The sequence below is a fragment of the Phodopus roborovskii genome, unplaced genomic scaffold (assembly GCF_943737965.1).
Source record: "Phodopus roborovskii unplaced genomic scaffold, PHOROB, whole genome shotgun sequence".
NCBI classification, from domain to species: Eukaryota; Metazoa; Chordata; class Mammalia; order Rodentia; family Cricetidae; genus Phodopus; species Phodopus roborovskii.
In genome coordinates this window covers 27,728,071-27,747,168 of record NW_026126470.1, presented here as the reverse complement: position 1 = coordinate 27,747,168, position 19,098 = coordinate 27,728,071, and the positions used below count along the sequence as shown (strand labels likewise).

General features: G+C 46.6%; 1 protein-coding gene across 1 annotated transcript in view; it reads right to left on the bottom strand.

Annotated features, from left to right (window-relative positions):
• The window catches only part of Ifnar2 (interferon alpha and beta receptor subunit 2), a 29,633-nt gene extending 11,259 nt beyond the window's left edge, over positions 1–18,374 (bottom strand). The window contains exons 1-6 of the mRNA XM_051191878.1: positions 18,184–18,374; positions 7,952–8,043; positions 6,916–6,957; positions 5,924–6,047; positions 3,835–4,004; positions 1,026–1,192 (exon numbers count right to left, since the gene is read on the bottom strand). Of these exons, the coding sequence (XP_051047835.1) occupies positions 1,026–1,192; positions 3,835–4,004; positions 5,924–6,047; positions 6,916–6,957; positions 7,952–8,043; positions 18,184–18,197 (609 nt within the window). The 5' untranslated portion in view covers positions 18,198–18,374. The remainder of the gene's footprint in view (positions 1–1,025; positions 1,193–3,834; positions 4,005–5,923; positions 6,048–6,915; positions 6,958–7,951; positions 8,044–18,183) is intronic.
• Positions 18,375–19,098: the final 724 nt, after the last annotated feature.

Genomic DNA, 19,098 nt, shown 5'->3' with positions numbered 1-19,098 from the left:
CAAGCCACTCCACGCTCTGCATCTCTTGCCTCATACTCTACTGGGCCTCTGCTCCTAGCCCAGGGCACCTTTTTCCATGCTCCTGAAATGCACTAGCTCTCTAGGACATCCCGCTGAGAGTCCACTAACGCTCGCTCGCCTTCTCCAGGGCACTCTGGCTGCCCGTGGACACACCCCTTCTGTCTTACAAAGCCCCTCCCTCAAGCTCACCTTCTATAGCTGGGCTACTGGTTGTTCCTTCCCTTTCAAAGGAAGGCTCTGGAGGAGAGCGGAGCCCTCCAATGTTTTCCTGGAGCCAACCAGGCTCTGCCCCACAGCTCACCAGAGGCACTCTGACCGAAGTCCTCGCCCTTTAACTCCGGACACAGGACCTGCGGTGTCTGTCACTGTCTGCCTCTGAAACCATACTGGCAGTGAACTCTTCCTAATGGAGCTTCACTCAGAGTCCTGATTATCTCAGGTAATGGCAACTGTAAGGCTGTGGCCTTAACCCTTCCTTTTTCTCTACCACACTGTAGAGTCAGTCCACTTACAAAACACATGCCACTGGAAGGCCACATCGCCAACGGGCCCAGGCTACTCCCACCTGTTGCCTGGGTTACACCAACGGCCTCTTTTATTTCATGGTGTAAAGGCCAATTTTCTTTAATAAAAAAGAGGCCTACTGTCTATAGTTTTCCTCCTACAGTGGTGTAGACACACCACACTTCTGAAATACCCTAACACGCTGCAATTCGTGGTTTGAACATGAAAAAGCACAGCTGAAATGTGACAGGAGATGATACAACATCTCTCCCCATTTCTGCCTCTCCGTGTGTGTGTGTGTGTGTGTGTGTGTGTGTGTGTGTGTGTGTCTCATTCTCTCTGCAAAGCTGAGTGTTGAACACCGTAGAAAGCAATTCTACCACTGAGCCACCTCCTCCAATTCAGCACTTCCTTGGCTCTACACAGTTCTCGAAAAGACAGTGAAGAATGTCCACAGCCAGCTGCGCACGGATTAGATCTGAACATGAGGGGCTACTTACCAGCAGGGTGTTCTGCCCAGCCTGTGCTTTGATGGCCAGCGACCGATAACCTAGCACTTGCCACATGCTCTCCCCGAATATCTTGGGAATGACAGGTGGAAATTTCACTGTCACATTTATGTTATCTGTGAAGCCAATGACCTCGAATTCTGGAGGCTCAATTATAGCTGTGTGGGAAATAGGATGGGGGAATGAATACAGTTAGATATGTAACGATGACACCTGTTGTCAGACACAATTCCATTTCTTCTAAAGAAAGGCTAATTCTGTTTAGATTGGATTCCAGTTCGAGCTGTGTGGCACTGTTTGGGTTTACTGATGAAAAATGTTGAATGAAAGTGAAATGATTCAATAGCACCCCTATTGCACACTGTAGGCAGATGTGAGATGGGACGTCAACAGAGTTCCCAATTCTCAAGCTGTATTCTACATACAAAATTTAAAATGTAGTATTTTTATAATTTAACATGAATATACAATTGTAGAAAATACAGGTGGGAATTTTCTTTGAGTACAATCAACTTTTCTATGATGTATATATATATATAAATATATACAGAGTCACAAGTATTAACTGGTATATAAATGGTTATACATGCATATGCATGTTTGCAAACATACACACTGAAACTAAGTCCTTCTAACACACAATGTATTTTTTTTTAATAATTTTACTAAACTACTTAAAAAAACAAACAACCCCCTCCCAACAACCCAGATTTTTCCTACACAGCCCAGGTTGGCCTTGAACTCACAATTCTCTACCTCTTGTTCTTCAGTACTAGGAATACAAGCATGAGCCGCTGTGTCTGGCTCATTTAACTATAGCTCTTAAACTTTTCGACACACACTTATCTACCCCAAGGGTTAGAAAGCCATGTCTCATGGGTTAGACTTTGGCACAACTTACAATTTCAGTTTTTTTTTTTTCTTTCGGATGATTTTGCTTGCTTTTAGGGATCTCAATGGAAAACATGAAGAACAAGCAGGTACAGAGACTTTGTGTGACCCACAAAGTCTAAAATGTTCTTCTCGAGCATCTCTGACCCCCCCCCCCCAGACTCACCTCATAACTTTCCAGGTTGAATTTAAATCCTTGTGTTCTAGACCCCAACTGATTCACTATTTTGAACAAATAGATCACCTTTAATATTTATGGAAAAAATCAATGTGCTATTCAGTGTTCTTGGAGATACATTTTTACATATGTCCTTAGCTATTTCTCTCTCTCTCTCCTCCCCCCTCCCCCCTTTTTGAGACAGGATTTCTCTGTGTAACAGCTCTAGCTGTCCTGGGACTTGCTTTGTAGACCAGGCTGGCCTCAAACTCACAGAGATCCATCTGTCTCTGCTTCCCAAGTGCTGGGATTAAAGGCGTGTGCCACCACCGCCTGGCTCTTAAGTTTTAGTTTATTTATGTGTGTGCATGCATATATGTGTGGGCACATGGATTACACCACATGTGTGGAGGTCAGAGGACAACTTTTGGGAACCAGCTCTCTCTCTATTATATGGGTTCCTGAGATTGACCAGGTCATTGGGTTTGGTGACAAGTGCCTTTACCTAGTGAGCCATCTTGCTGTCTTATGTTCCTTTTTCTTTTCTAGTGGCTGGATCTGTTCAGAAGAACCATGACAAAGCATGGTGTCCGATTTGTTTTTCTAATCCTAGGGGGTTGTTTGGCTTGTTTGTTTGACACAGCAGCCGTGGCTGGGTTCTTACATTCTGAGTAGCCTAGGCTGACCTGCAGAAGGCCCTCCTGTCCTGGGCTCGCAGGTGCTGGGATTACAGGAATGCACCACCACACCTGGTAACCTTAGATTTTAGTGTCTTTCTCATATTTATCATTTGGATCATGAAAAATACTTATTACTTTAATATCTATTCCTTATCGTGACCTATAAGTTATTCTTTAATTTGTTTTCTGTGAGTCTATGCACAGATATGAGCATTGATTCAAAGCCTGAATAATACTGCAGTGACCTTGTGGGATCTGTATCATGGGTCATGGTTCAACCACTGTTATATAACTTTGCCAAGTATGTTTGTGCGCACACACCTACATGGTCTGTGACAGCATGCCAAAACCAAACCGTTGCCTTGGAAACCAGTTAGTGGCACTGTGGCCGCTAACACAAGTGCTTCAGACACAGGGAAAGAAACGAAGGGGTCACCCCAGTCCTGGGCTCCACTCACCCTGTGAGCTGAGGGCCCTAGCTGTCCACACATGCAGCTCTATTGGGTTATAGTCTCAGGCAGGTTGTGGTAGTCAGGAAGACAGTGGCCTAAACTGATGTGACAGCTTAGGAAGAACCATACAAATCCTCTTCCCACTTCCTGTCAGGCTCCTCCCCATTTCCTGTCAGTTTCCTCCCCATTTCCTGTCTTATTCCCCCCACTTCCTGTCAGGCTCCTCCCCACTTCCTGTCAGGTTCCACCCCACTTCCTGTCTTATTCCCCCCATTTCCTGTCAGGCTCCTCCCCATTTCCTGTCAGGTTCCTCCCCACTTCCTGTCTTATTCCCCCCATTTCCTGTCAGGTTCTCCCCACTTCCTGTCAGGTTCTCCCCCACTTCCTGTCAGGTTGTAAAGAGAGGAGGGAAATAGTTGTAGTTACTGCTGGGAACCTGCACAGTAATCTGAGAAGTCCAGGTTATGGACCCACTTTTCATATCAGAAAGCTGAGGCTCTGAGCATCCAAATGACCACACAAGGCAGGACCAGGAGTCAGCCCGGCTCTCAAGCCAAACATGTTGGCAGACCTCCCTCCTCTGTAGCCAACCGCTGCTGAGAGACATAGACACCACTCACTGTTTGTAGCCGTGACAAAGCCTTCACAGAGGCTCAGTACGGAGTCTCCTCTGTAAATCACAATTAAGGGAATGTAGTTCTCAGTTCTGTCCATCCACTCATCTGTCACGTCGCAAGATGATTCCATGATATTTGTACAGTTCTCCAAAGCCTTCGGATCTTCTGGCCTGCTGTGGGGTAGGAGGGGAGTATGAAAGAAGAAAAGCTGAGCATACGTGTCCAGGGATCCATCTTCTGGGCCGCCCTTATTTCCTTCAGGACTCTGCCCAGATATCCCTTGCGTACTCTAAAACTGACTGTTCAGTTCTCCCTGTTCCACACTTTTAATCTCTTCTGCCCCCTCCCCTGTTCATTTCCACTGATACATTATACCTTTATTTGTTTAATGACGACCCCAGCTTCTTTCTGAGTCTCTGTGCCTAGAGGGAAGGGTTTTTGTTTCATAGATAGAATCTACTGCATGTGTACATGTGTGCATGCATGCATGAATGAATGAATGAATGAACAAACTTTGGGCTTGGGCTTTCCTGGCACCTTCCTCACACTCTAGGGTAATCATGGCCTCCCGAGACCTCCCTCTCTGCCTGGAGGCCAACACGGTCTTAAGTCAGAGCTGTATTAGTTTAGAGACAGCATGGGTCCCATTCATCGAGCTTGGGGGTGAGAAATGGGAAGTACTTGTCAGTTTAACGTGAGGTGGGGAAGACAGCCTAGCTGAGTTAGTTGTGGACACACCCGTAGGTGACTGCCTTGACTGTTAACTGAGGTTGGAAGATGGGTGGCCCTGCTTCCTGGGCTGGGTGCCGAACAAGCAAGCATCCACACATATGTTCTCCCTCTAATCATGACCGTGATATGATATTTGAAGTTCCTGCCTTGACTTTCCTCAACAACGGACTGTAACCTAGAAATGTAATCCAGATAAATCCCTTTCTTTCCCAAGTTCCTTTTGGCCATCGTATTTTATCACAACAACAGAAACTAGACTTGGTAGGTTAACGGCCAGTGTGGTCATCAAGCAGATAAGAGCCAAGACTTGTAGGAGACAGGGAGAGAGTCACAGGGGCTCTTGCCCACTCCTGGACAGTTCAACAGTTGTTAGTCAGATATGTAATCAAGAAAAGGGCGTTTTGGCCGGGGCACACTGCATACACACACACACTCTCTCCAGAGAACTCCTTGAAGGATGCAAAGTGGCCGTTGAATGTGGGGGCAATGGGGCCAAGGCCTTGCCCATCAATTCCATCTTCGCTCCTTGTAGCGAAGCTTAGGCAGAGACAAGAGCTTTGGAGTAAATATTAAGCTGCTCGGTGACCAAACGACTTTGGACTCAAGCTTGTCCGCCAGGGCTTTCTGGAGTCTAACTTGTCTTCATGAGTGAGGAAACATGACATAAAGCACCAACATGGTCAATAGACCTTTGAGCCCTATGGGAAGTGAGATGTTAAACACCAAGGTCACCGAGAGAACTGTAAACCACAAGAAGCCAGCTTTGGTAAGGAACACAAGCTTTGTCCTCAAATAGCTTTGGGTTATTAAAGAATTCAAATTAAAAATGGATAGGTGTTTGGCTTTGGCCCTTTAAGGTTCTGAATTTAAAACAAACAAACAAACAAAACAAAACAACAACAACAAAAAAACCCAAGACAGAGTGTTGTGAAGATGGCTGAGTCAGTGAAGTGCTTAGTCTGGCATGGATACGGATCTGCGTTTGGTCCCCAGCATCACATGGAGAGAAGAAGGGCACAGAGGCCGCACCTGTAATTCCAGCCCTGGGGAGGCAGAGACTATAGGATCCCCAGGGCTTGCTGGCCAGTGAACCCAGCAAAAACTTCAAGCCCAGTGGAGGCTGTCTCAGGGACTGAAGTGGAGAGTAAAGACACAGACAACAAATGAAAACCTGTACCCTCAGCAAACACACACACACACACACACACACACACACACACACACACACACACAGCCCCATACACTTATAAATTAACTTTAAAAAGTCTGGGACGGGAAGATGTATATTGAGGTGAGAATTCACACAGTAGAAAGAAAGGTAACATGTTCAAGAAGAGAAGAAAATGAGATGTCAACCAACCTCATGATTGTGGACCAAAGCGTATAGTGAACTGGTGGGACGGATTTGTTTTTTAGTTCCCAGGATAAAATTAGCCGGTAATTTCGTAATGTCAGGTTCATAGTACAAGATTCCAGTGGATACTCTGGAGGGAACAGGAGGTGAAAAGACAAACAAACAAACAAACAAAAAGCCAACAAACAAACAAACAAACAAACAAAAAACCCAGTGAAATTTGGAGTTCAGGATTGCTCTCCCGCTTAGGAGGTCAGATCCAGTGTTCCACAGTGAAGCCCTGTTGGGAGCCTGCTGGCATCCAGAAAATGCAGGAAGTCTATTGGACATGGGAAATGAATTAACTCAGTTACTTAGTGACAACATACTGTTAGAGCAGGGAAGTCCACAAACAGGAACTTGGCCCCCTGTGAACAGACTTGGGCTTCTCCAATTATCGTCAACTGGACACAGGGCATGGATCCGAGGTTACCAAGCTCATTCTGCATTTTCTTCAACATTCCCTCACCACCCTCTCCTGTCAACTGGTCGGTCTATGAACCACTCCACCCTTCAGACTCTCCCTCCCTTCCTCCCTCCCTTTCCCCAACTCAATTCCCCACCGCATTTTTATTCCCCTGGTCACGAAAAGGAGGAAGAATTTTAGTTTAAAAAAAAAATGTATTTTCCTTTACCTGAAACCAGTATGTAGAAGATTAGAAATCAAAGACAAATTATGTCTGGATCATATTTTGTTTCTTCATTCTTTTATCAGTGAGGGGTTAAAAGCTTCAATGTTTCTGTAAGGGGTTTCTTAATGATCGCTAGTGTTTTTCCTTATGACAATTTAAGGAGACAAATAATGGAAACTGCAGTTGGACAGTCTTAGCCCTTCTCATGGTCAGAGGGTCCCAATAAACTTGTCAGCATGTCTGAGAGCAAACTTTCCCTTTTCCTGCCTGGTAGCCCGAGACTCTGCCCCTCACATTAAATTTTGTCAAACTCGGATTAATTCTTACCCTCAAAAGTAGATGATGAACAGAACTGTAGGCTCACGAACACTAGGAGGAAGAAAAACATGCACAGTAAGGTTTATTCTGGACTCAGACCATCACCATCACTCAAGAGTCCCTGACATATGCGCATTAATTAACACTGACATCTGCTTGTGCTAACACAACCACCAAGGCTAGCGTTGGTAGCACAGACACTTGCGTGGCCTGAGGATGGCATTCAAGGCAGATGTAAAGCGGGGTCTCTGGGACCTAACACAATGCAAGGGTTGGGCAAGGGGAGGGGGTGTGTCTGAGGAGCAGCTGTCTACATGAAAAATTTCTCAGAATATGAAATAAGCGCGCTGTCCATTAATATACTTTAAAGGTAGAGATATTTGCCAAGGATGACAAGATGAAGAAAGGGTGTCAGTGATGGGAATTAGTGAGTGTTGTCCCCTTGGAGTTGGTTCAAGCAAGGGGGGACATTTATTTCCGGATCTCGCAATGACTTGATGGGACTGGAGTCTGGCACTTTATAGAAGGTAGAGACCTGGGTGGTACACCTCATCCATGGGTACTTATACCGAGACAATGTCACACTCGTTGATTCCCTAGGGACAAACTGCGGGACAAATAACACTGTGGTCATCTGTCAAATGAAACAGTCAAGAGGAAGAACAGAGGAAGGGTGTGAAAAAACAAAACAAAACAAAACAATAGGTTTGTAGTAAAGACAAGGACTTAGAAAAATATAGAAACACATAACCCCAAGTTCTGGGCTGGGTTTTCAATTTAGTGTAGATGGAAAGAGATAAAGGGGCTGTCCTCTTCCAAATTCCACTGTGGATTGAGCTTAAGGATAAGGAGATTATAAACAAGGATGTTTCCCTAATATGATTGTACCTTATATTATTCTGGTTTGACTACAAATTACCAGGGAGGGGAATGTGGGTTGCCTGATGCTGGTCATGCTGATCCAGGCCCCTCCACACCAGAGCTCTGTGTGATGACGCGGACGAGGCTTGCTCCTCTAACAGCTGTGGTGAAAAGTAGCACTTACCCACAAGATACAGGCTAAGTAAACCGATGTTGGAGAAGGTGTGGCTCGAAAGCATCCTGGTGAGTTTGTGAGTCCTTTCTCTGCTCTCATATCTGGAAGAAATTAATACCGAGGTGATCAAAATTCAGAAGTACCCAATTCAATTGTAAGATGCACATGATATACATGTGTGTGATAAGAAACGGTGAGTGAGAATTAGCTGACTTCGAGCTGCAGATGTGGTTCTGTTGGTAGCTTTGAACCGGTTCTCCAGCCTTGCAGAGACTCAGTGTGATGGTGCACGCCTGTCACCTAAGCACTCAGAGAGGTGGTAAAAGGGTCAAAAGTTCGAGGTCACCCTCAGCTGCATATGGAGTTTGAAGGCAGCAAGAACACAAAGGCAGCCAGCTCCTTGGGATTGGACCATCGATTTGCTCTCGTTAAGGAGACTTTTCTAAAGCTTAAATGTTGGAACAGGAACTAGGCATTTGGCTAAATCTATTTTAATTATTGAATAATTACATTTAGAAGTCTGTGTCTGTGTGTGAGTGTGTGTCTGTGAGCAGTGGCACCGTGGAGGGACATCTAGGAGGAGTTACAGGCAGTTAAGAGCCGTGGGTGCTGAGGATTGAATCTGAAGCCTCTGTGAGCCCGTAACTGCGGAGACATCTCTCCAGTGCCTGTATTACAATTACTTGTAACACTCGCTGGCTTGAACTTGAGCAAGCCTCCTACCTCATTGTCCCAAGTGCTAGGATTTTAGACACCCTCCTGGCCAAATGTACTTCCTTTCTTTTAGGCAAGAGGTAGAATATTCAGCCCCCTTCTACTTACTTTTTTTCTACTAATTAATTTGAGAGGCCTTCCCACCAAAGAAAACACTCTTCCTTTTCTAAAATATAGTTGTACAGCATGCCTCTTCTAAGGACCCACTGCCACACGAGACTGTCCCACCCACCACTGATCCTGCCATGATGGATTAGACTCCCAAACCATGGGAGCAACCTTCCAGTTGCTTCTGGTCAGGTATTTGGTTACAGAAGTGAGGAAGGTGACCAAAACTGTAACAAGTGTAGCCATTGCTGTTACAATCTTGGGAGACCAAAATGCTGCCAGATAAACAAGCAGTGAAGACCGTGCTGGCATGGTTTCAGAGAGGGGCAAGGGTTCTATAGGGAAGTTGGTTAAAGGTCACTTGTGTTACAGTCTGGCAAAGAATTTGCCTGTGTCTTGAATAGGCTGAGTTGAAAGTCATGGAGTGATGTTTGGAGGAAGACATCTTAATTAAAGACAGGATACACATGCAGGCTGTTATGGTTCCTGCTCATGTGCTGAAAGAGAGCAACAGGCGATGCTGAAAAACATGCAGCCTGGCAAGGAAGGGACTGAGTTTAAAGTTGCTGGTAGGCGGGGTGGGCGTGGATGAAGGCCTGGCAACTGTTAAAGATGTTAGCACAAACCAAGGAGTCTACACTTGACTAGGATCACAAGGAAGTTATCTTGAAGGCGAGATGCCACCCACTGAGAGCTCTGGGCTATAACAATGCATTTCATGTGACAAGAAAACAACTAAAGAGGTACATAGGACTCAGTGGTGCCTCTTCCCCATTGGAAAACTGCTGCCTAGGACAGCCGCTGTGACCCAGGGAGCCCAGCCTACATCACAAGTTGGCAGTAGATCTTGGTGTTCTGTGTGGTCCTGTTTTTTGTAGGAATGCAAGGCCAGACCCAAGAGTGAGTAGATTAATGGCGTCTAACACCAGTGTTTCAAAAGTTCCTGAGGGGTACATTGTTTTTTTTGCATGCATCTCCTGAATAGGCTATGCGTGAAACCATGTCAAAAATGTGGGATGTTCACCAAGGAAAGCTGCGAGTGGCAAGTTGGAGCTGGTCCAAGGAGAAGGCTATATGCACCACAGGTAGAACTGAGTGAGGGTCAGGGCTGCCCAAGACTGCCAGAGCTCAGATGCTATCACCAAGAACCGTAGATGCCAGACCCGCAACTGTAGGGTTTGGTGTTGGGATTTAGTCTCACTTTTGTCCAGCCATTCCCGCTGTGGTTGTGATCTTGGATTTCCTAGTGTGCATAATTGTAAGCCAAGCAAACCTCTATTTATTAAAAATGACCCAATCTGTGCTATTCTGTTATTATAGCACTGAAGACAGTGGGTATATGGCTATTATGTTATTACAGAGAACAGCACAGTTCAGTTTGCATATTTTGAGGAAGACTTTAATAAGGTCTAGTTATACACATGTGGATAAGATGCATGCCCACCAGTGGGTACCTCCTGCTAGCAATAGGGGAAGTATTACTACTCTGGCCTTGAAGAGAAAAAACGAAAGCCAACATGAATTTGTAAGGAGAAAATCCCATATGAAGAGTTATGACAGGAAAGTAAATGACACCTCCAGGCCAAAGTGGCTCCAGGTAGGAACTAAGAATGCATGCTTTATTTCATTATGTCCAAACTCAACTAGGGTGGTGTGCTTGGAAGACAGGAGCCTAGGGAAAGACAGTGAAAGGCAGTTCTGGAGGGACACACACTAGCGCCTTGGCGAGGAGACTAACCATTCTAGCTTTGATAGAAACAGTCTCTCTGCTGGCCTTTATGGCTGTACCAATTCACAGAGGTGTTTACCCTCCACACCTTCTCTGAAACATCCGACTCTTGGTTTTTTTAAAAATCAAATTTATAAATAAAAATTCTTTTCTTATATTATTTTTTATTCGTATCTTTCCACACATTTGAAGGCAATGTATGATTGTATAATTCTTTTTCTGTCAACTATTTGTTTCATCTCTATTGGTCTTTTCCCTTTTCCTGGCAAATATGAGAAGCTGGTCCCTCAGAATATGAAAAGTATGCAATTTGACACATATAAATTGTGTAACAATTCTCTTGTGTTTGTTTGTGTTTTGGACAGGGTCGCATATATCCTATGAGGGACTTGACCTTGCTTGGTAACAGAGAATGGCATTGAATTTTTGTTCCCCCTCCCTCTACTTCATATGTGTTGGGATTGTAAGGAGTGTGCTGCGCATCTGGTTTTACAGGATGCTGGGGATCCAGCCCACATCCAAATATGCTGGAAGACATTCTACCAATTCACACACATCACCAGCCCCAGCATTTACATTTTTAATTTTTGGTCTTCTGAGACAAGATCTTGCCATGTAAATCAGGCTGGCTTTGAACTTGGAATGATCCTCTTGCCTTCCTACTTCTGGAATTCTGGGATTATAGGTGCACACCTCCATGCCCAGTGAGGCTGGGTGTCATGATATATGACAGCATTTTAGACAGAGGTTTGAGCATCTTTGGATGTTGGTATTCCAAGATTCTCAGGAACTGACCCCTGAGGTTATCAAGGAATTACTATATTTATTTTCTCAGCTTCTGGGGTTTGAGTCTTAGGAAGCATTCACCACTCCAAGTTGACACAGGGGTTCTTAAGAGTTTAAAGGGGCCCATTTGATCTTATTTCTTCTCTGTCACTGAGGTCTTAGTGGTCACAAAGAGACTCTTTGGTCCCTCATCCCCAAATAAAACCTTCTGAAACCAAAATCAAAAGGAAAAGAGACCACAAAATGGCTGGCTCAGCTCAAACTACAAACAACTTAATTTTAAAAGTTCCCTTGACTGCCAGGTGGCAGGTCCCACCATGGCATCTTCCAGAGAAATTTAGGAGATTCCAGGTTAAGATTCACATTCTTTCTTTGGAGATATCCACCCTCCCCACAACTTATCCTATAACCCCACTTTCCTATGGAAGCTTTGTCTGGGATAGCCTTGGGTTGTGTGTCATCACTTCCCATCAGAACTCCATGGGAGAGAGGCTGCATTGCCAGGAACACTCCTGGATGCCGGACACACCTGTGTGGTCTTATCTGGGATGACTCACTTGCATCTGCACACCTACCTTGGTCCTATGTTTTTGTTTGTTTGTTTTCTGATGGTGATGGATCTTTGTTTTCATATGTTTGCAGCAAGACTCAGCTGCTTCAGTAGTGGGAGCATAGACACACAGACACAGACACACAGACAAACTTCTCCCTCCGTGCCAAGAACTATCTTCTCCCCTCGCTTTATTCCAGGCAAATCAGGCTTCACTTCATACCCACTGTCTTCTAACTAAATTCTTTGTTGACTCTACTTTCCAGTTTGGGAGCCCTGCCTGAATTCTTAATAGAGTCCTTTAAAGCCCCCTTGGCCCCAAAACAGCTCGGTCTTCTCAAACAGAGCTCTTATTGTCTCATCTCTGGAGTCAGCCCCTATCAGTCTCAGGGTCTTGTATATAAAAGAACCCTCGTTCTCCTGTCTTAAGATTCCTGAGTTATCTCTGACTCTGGCTTTTCATCACCCTCTGATGGGGCAGTGTGTTCTGGGCTCAAAACCCTGGTTCATATTGAGCTACTTTCTCTTCCCCAGCAAGATAGGGCTAATCAGGATTCATGAACGCTATTGCTTCATGGTTGGGTACCAACTAGACCACACCAACAGAATGCCATTGTGCCACTGATGCCCTCCTGATGAAAGTACTGGGAGATCAGGGAAGGGTAGCTCAGCCCAGAGATGGACCGGGACCAGCGGTTCTTTTACTACTGGGAAACCAGTTGGAGTTTGGGCGGGAACAAGCCGGTAAATCCCCCAGACACGGCAGACTTACAACAGAGTTCTCCGGACACCTCCGGACACCTCCGGACACCTCCGGACACCTCCGGACACCAGTATGCTACAGGATGGTGGGTCCTCAGAAACGGAAGGAGGGAACTAACAGGAGACAAGCATAGTACAGCAGACCTACATTCATCCAACAGTCCTCACCAAGGCAGAGCCCACACTTACACCTGTGAGGAGCTGCACTCCCCACGCCCAAGGGGGGGGGATGGCTAAAAAAAAAAATGGTCATAAAGAGACCACACGTCCTTTTCTGAACCTTGGAGATTTTTCCAACAGAGATTAAGTTCACTGAGGTCCAGATATTATTTCGTCAGTCATTCAATCTTCCCAAGCAACCGTTTTCAGGAGTCTAAAAATACCTTTTATGGTTTGAGAAATACTGGAAATACTTGTTTTTGTCCCTCCCACCCTGCCCATGCTTTGTTTTGTTTTCTTGGTTTGAGTGCAGGTGTGATCAAGTTTGTGTCTGAATGCATGTGGAGGCCAGAGGTCGATGTCCTATGTCTTTTTCCATCACCCTTTCACCTTATTTGGCAAGGCAACAAGATGTTTTATTTAAAGAGACAGATACACCCCACAAAGCAGCTACGATGGTGGAGGGTAGCCCCGCTTTATTTTTTGGGGGGGGCGGTCTCTTCCTGAGACCCTGGGATTACAGGCTGTGCCACCCTTCGATGTTGTTGTTCTGGGCTCCAGGGATCGAACGCAGGACCTCCTGCTTGAGCAACAAGCTCTTTACCCACTGAGCCACCGATCAAGCTTTTATTCAGACCTTGTTTATCTCCCTTTTCATCTCCTAGTGTCCTTCTTCCTCCAGCTGGCCACTGACTTTCAACTTGAGCTCGCGGGGCAGACAAAGCTCCCCCTCCCCTATGTCCTTCAGATTCTGGAAAAGTCTGGGGGCAGGAGGACCAGGGAAAACTGTGTCTTCTGCTGTATTCACAAGCTCACTATGGTTACCCGCACAAGGCCAGGCTAGCCAGTATTCTAGTATGAATTCCATTTTATCCACTTGTAGGGTATAAGGAAATTCTTCGGCTCCAATATATAAATCCGTACCAGCCGAAAGCTATCTCATGTATACACATTAAACCCGTACATATTTATTTAAGAAAAGGGCTCATATACCATTATATAGACAAAGATGACCCTGAGCTTCTGATCCCAGGATGCTGGGGTGATGGGGTGATCCCAGGTATATGGGATCAAACCTAGCAGGCCTCATGCACACTAGGCCAGTACTCTACCAAGGGAGCTACAGGCCAGCCCCGCCCTCTCGTAAGCACTTGGACAGCTTCCTTCACTGCTCTTGCGATGCAGTGCGTTGGAACCTTAGCGTCTTCTCAACCTGATTCTGCCACACTGCTCACTGCCAGGAGGGGGGAGGCAAGGGGATTCAACCATTCATCCTGGGTTGTTCTCCAACTGAGGCAGAAACTTGGAGCATCTTCCCCTCTCGCTGGCCCCTGCTCACTACTCCTCTGTGAGAAAAAGAAAAGGCCACACTTGGCCACTTTGCTTCTTTCTTGATGATTATATATTTAAAAAAATATTAAAGATTTTTGTTGACTTGTAGAATAGTTTCTTGTGTTTGAAGCATGGTTAAATTTTAAAGAGTCTCTAAGCCAGGCATTGGTGGTGGACCCCTTTAATCCCGGCACTCGGGAGGCAGAGGCAGGTGGACCTCTGTGAGTTCGAGACCAGCCTGGTCTACAAGAGCGAGATCCAGGTCAGCCTCCAAAGCCACAGAGAAACCTTGTTGTGGAAAAAAAAAAAAAAAAAAAAGAATCTCTGAATTAAAAATGAACAAACAAAAAGTAAGATAAAGTTTAAGGATATCCAGTTTAAAAACTGGCTTCTAGGCTGACTAGTGTGTTCATCTTCCTGTTGGCTCCAGGAAAAATTTTCCAGTGACTTCCACGCTTCCTGCATCCCCTCAATTCCTTACCCTTTGATCTACTAACTTCTTTTCCCTCCCACTGTTCTCCCCTCATAAGCAGATGCTTCCCATTCAGTCTTCCCTGGATTGCACACCACTAGTTTAACTCTGTTTCTTTTGAGATAGCTAGCTTCTTACTATGTAGCCCAGGATTGCATGGGACTCACTAGACTCTCCATCCTTTTTGGAGACGCGATCTCTCACTGAACCCAGAGATTGCTGTCAAGGTTAGGCTAGCTAGCCAGGGAGTTGCTGGGATACACCTGTTTTCATTCTCCATGGGTGGTGGGGTCACAGGCAAGCACAACCATGGGTGCTGGGAATTCAAACTCAGCTCCTCTTGTTTTCACAAGGGCTCTTGCTCACTGAGCCATGTCCCCAGCCCCTCTAGTTTCTCCTTTTAGGACATATAAGGACACCTCAGAGAAATAGATAGCAGTCACTGAATGCCCCATGGCGGTTGGTGCCAGGAGCCCCACCCCCAGAATCAAGGGTCTTCAAGTCCTGTATATAAATGCCATGGTATCTGCATAGAGCATAAGCCTCCCATATAGTGTATATTAGCACTATTTCACCTAGGAAGACCTCACACAATGAGCTTGCTGCTACTGTGTCTTAGAAAAGGAAGCATTCAGTCAGAGCCTTGCTTGCAGTTTCTATACAGTCCATTGCTGTCATGATGGGAGCCTAGCAGAACGCAGGCAGGTTCTGGGACAGTAGCTGAGAGCTCCACACACAGGCAGAGAGCAGAGATGCAGAGAGAGGCGGGTCTGGAGTGCACTTTTGAAACCTCAAAGGCCACCTCCAGCGAGACACTTCCCCTAATAATGCCATTCCTCCTAATCCTTCTCTGACAACTGGAGACTAAGCACAAAAACATAGGAGCCTATTGGTGCCACTCTCATTCAGAGCACCACACAATGTTTTCTGTAAGGGACAATGACATGAAGACAGGTCACACATGAGTACGGACCCCGGCTCAACCTGCAGTCACGACAGATGCAAGTAAGACATGCAGATGAGAGCCAGGCGTGGTGGCTGGGGCTTTCAATCCCAGCACTGGGGAGGCAGAGGCAGGGGAATCTCTGTGAGTCCGAGGCCAGCCTGGTCTACAGAAAGAATTCCAGGATGGCCAGGGCTGTTATACAATAACACTTGCTATTCACTGTTTTGTATATAGTTTTGTATTAAGCCTAAATCTTTTCTTTATACTAAAAGAAAATTGTAGTGAGATAGTCCTTCTGTGGCACTGACCACGCCCATTGGGGGGTGGAGCCATGGGCAGAAGTGACCTGTGGAAGGAGGTCGGAGGAAGAGGGTGGGGGGGGGGAGCTCTCTTGCTGGCGGGACTCGGACAGGAGAGCATCGGGTGGAACTTCCTGGTGTTCATCTGTCTAGGTTGTAAGTTATTTCTCCCTGAATAAACATCTATTCGGCCTATTTGTTTATCCTGATCCTTATTTAACCACGATATCCTGACTCAGGGGGAAAAAAAAAAAAAGAAGTTGACAAACACAGGCTGTGCTAGCACACTTACAATCTCATGAGGCAAGAATGACTCTTCTTACTTGATTACATACTTTTCAGGTACATCTTAAAGCCAACGACATTTTAACTTGGGTGGTAGATAAGGTAAAATATGAAGACCAAAAATCAAAGGATATATTTGTATCACTGAGATCTTGAGATGCAACAGGAAAATGACTCCATGGAGTCTTTGTGTGAGAGGAGGGACAGAAAGAATATACATTCTGGAATTTGGGAGTGGCCTAATTTTTTGCGAGTCCCCCTGCCCTTCCTCCTTCTCACCATGAAGCCTACAACAGCCTCTGACACAAAACCCTATTGCCTTAGGCTCTCCAGCTTTGAGTGAGATTGTAGGCTATAGGTTACATAGTTACAGGTTACTACCATGTCTGGCTACTGAAGTAAGTGTGTGTGTGTGTGTGTGTGTGTGTGTGTGTAGATGAGGGTATGGTATGTATGTGTGTGTGTATAATATATAGATTTAGGTATGTATGTGTGTGTGTGTGTAGATTTAGGTGTGTGTGTATAGATGTAGGTATGTATGTATGTGTGCATAGATGTAGGTATGTATGTGTGTGTAGATATAGGAGGGGTGTGTGTATGCTTTACTTCTGGGCTGGGGCTGTAGCTCAGTGCTGGAATAATCTATCATTTATCTAATATGGTTCCAGTCCCCAGTATCACCTAACAAACCAACAAAAAAAAAAAAAAAAAAAAAAAAAAAAGTAAAGAGGAAAAAAGAAAAAGTAGTTTCACTTCTAAAACAGTACCTCTTCTGGTTTTAAGCCAGGTTATAACACTTTGATAAAGCCACCCAAACCCCCAGAGAGAGGTTCTTTAACTCAACATTAGTTAATTAATTAAAATTTGTAGCCCTAGGAATCCAAGCCAGGGCTTTCAAGAATACAAGGAAAGAAATCTATCACCAACTCAATCTTCAGCTCCTTTTTAATGTTTAAATAATATACAGGAAAAAAATGTTAAAGTCACATCCGGGTTTTTCTTTTTATGACTTAAAATTGAAAACCACTTGTGAAACAACAGCCGTTTCCTGAGTCAATCTGATGGGCCTCATCAGGCATGCCCAAATCTCTAATGCGTTGGTGAATTCAATGAAGACATTTTTGGTGACCTCTGTTACCTCCCCACCACAGCAGCCTCCTAGGCCACACAGAAGGATTGATTAGACATGGGAGGGGACGATGAGGCAGACTGACCCTCCGGCCCGGTCCTAATCCCAGCACCTTTCTTAGACGACACTCAGGCTATTTCATAAGCCCTTTTGCCAAACAAAACAAGGGCATCAAACAAACATTAAAATGCATAAGTCCGTAGGTTATCAAAAGTTTTCCAATAAAACCCTGTCAACCAAATAAATGGGTCCATGGAGCCATCTGCTTAGCGCAAGCAACTGTTGGCTTGCTTGGAACAGGAATACAAGCTACTACTACTAATAATCCCAGTGCTTTTCCAACGTCCCATCCCTGTCCGCCTCGTGCCTCTGTGGCCCTGACCCCTCGTCCCTGACCTCCCACTTTCCCGGAGGTGCATCAGTCAGGGTGCAGGACACTCGGGTGCCTGCGGCTGTGACCTCATGGGCTCGTGAACAAATGATCTGGAGCGGGACAGGGGTCAGGCCGCAGACCTGGACCCAGAGGCTGGAGAGGGTAACCCAGCTTGGCAAGGCACAGTGGATCCTAAGGAATGCCGACCCTCTAAGACCTGGTAGTGGCTAGTGCTGAGGTGTCCCATGCACTCTGGGTGAGGCGACGCGGGTTGGGGTGACCGTAGATAGACAGCCCACAAACACACAGGGTTCACAGCAGGGGCGATGAAAGGGACGCACCGGCGCAGGGCGAGCCGCCGCATGGAGACCGCCCCGGAGACGAAACGGGGGCCGCCAGGGACCCCGGGGCGCTGCCCGTGGGCTGCGGGGTCGCAGGAACCGGGGTTCTTTGACTCTCCAGGGAAGAAAGGCAGGAAGAGGCGGAGTCCCGAGTTGGAGAAATGAAGGGAGATTCCGGGAACTGGAAGCGGGGAGGCGGCCTTTGCCCTACTTCGGAGGTCCCCACCCACGTCCGTCCCCGCAGTCCCCGCACTACCTGGGCAGCTGCATCTCGCAGATCCCCTCGGAGATGTCCCTGGGGCCGCCTCGGAGCTGCTCTGGGCTCCAGGCGCTGATGCACACGGCAGGCTTGCAGCGGCCTGTGAGATCCGACCCAGGCGACCGAGGCCGAAAGGGGAGGGGCCGCGGGGTGGTGGGGACCGGGAGACCGGGAGAGTCTCCCTAGCCTCGGGGCTTCCGCGGGTCCTGCGTTTGACCAAGGCTGCACTAAGAAGCCTCTGGTTCCAAGGCGCTTGACGATCCAGGGACCAGGCACGAGGCGGGGCCGGGGGCGGAGCGAGGCCGGGACAAGGCCACCAGATTGGACACTTTCTTATCCACGAGCGTGCCGAACCCCACCCACTTCAAGTACAGTCTGGGGAGTCAGAGGTGACAGATTTGGGGGCCTGGTTTGTTAACTTGGCCTCCTGGTGGGGCTAGGTGAGTGCCTGGTAGCTAGAGCTAACTCGATACACAAGGGTTGCTTGCCAGACCCGGTGATGCGGGTGTGTGCTCCCAGCTCCTAGCAAGGCCAAGACGACAGGATCTCGAATTCAGTGCCTACCTGGGATGCAGAGCAAAACCAAGCCAGCCAGGATAGCACAGGGAGACCCTATTGCAAAATGCAAAGAAAAAGAGGGTTGGGGGGGGGAACTGAGTGTCGGGGCGCTTGAGGGTCACGGGCTAGGCCCTAGGTCCTGCCAATGAAGGCGCGCACAAGTGCGCCCGCTCTCTTCTGGGCCCGTGCTTACCTGTTGATTGTAAGCAAAAATTATAAATACCGCAGCTCACCCCGGCTTCTCCTTGGGTCTTTGCTTAACACTCCCCAGCTCCCCACCCCACCCCACCGCCCGCCAAGAAAAAATACTTTGGAGTAAGGATAACAATCCTTCCTTGCCTACCTAGGTACTGA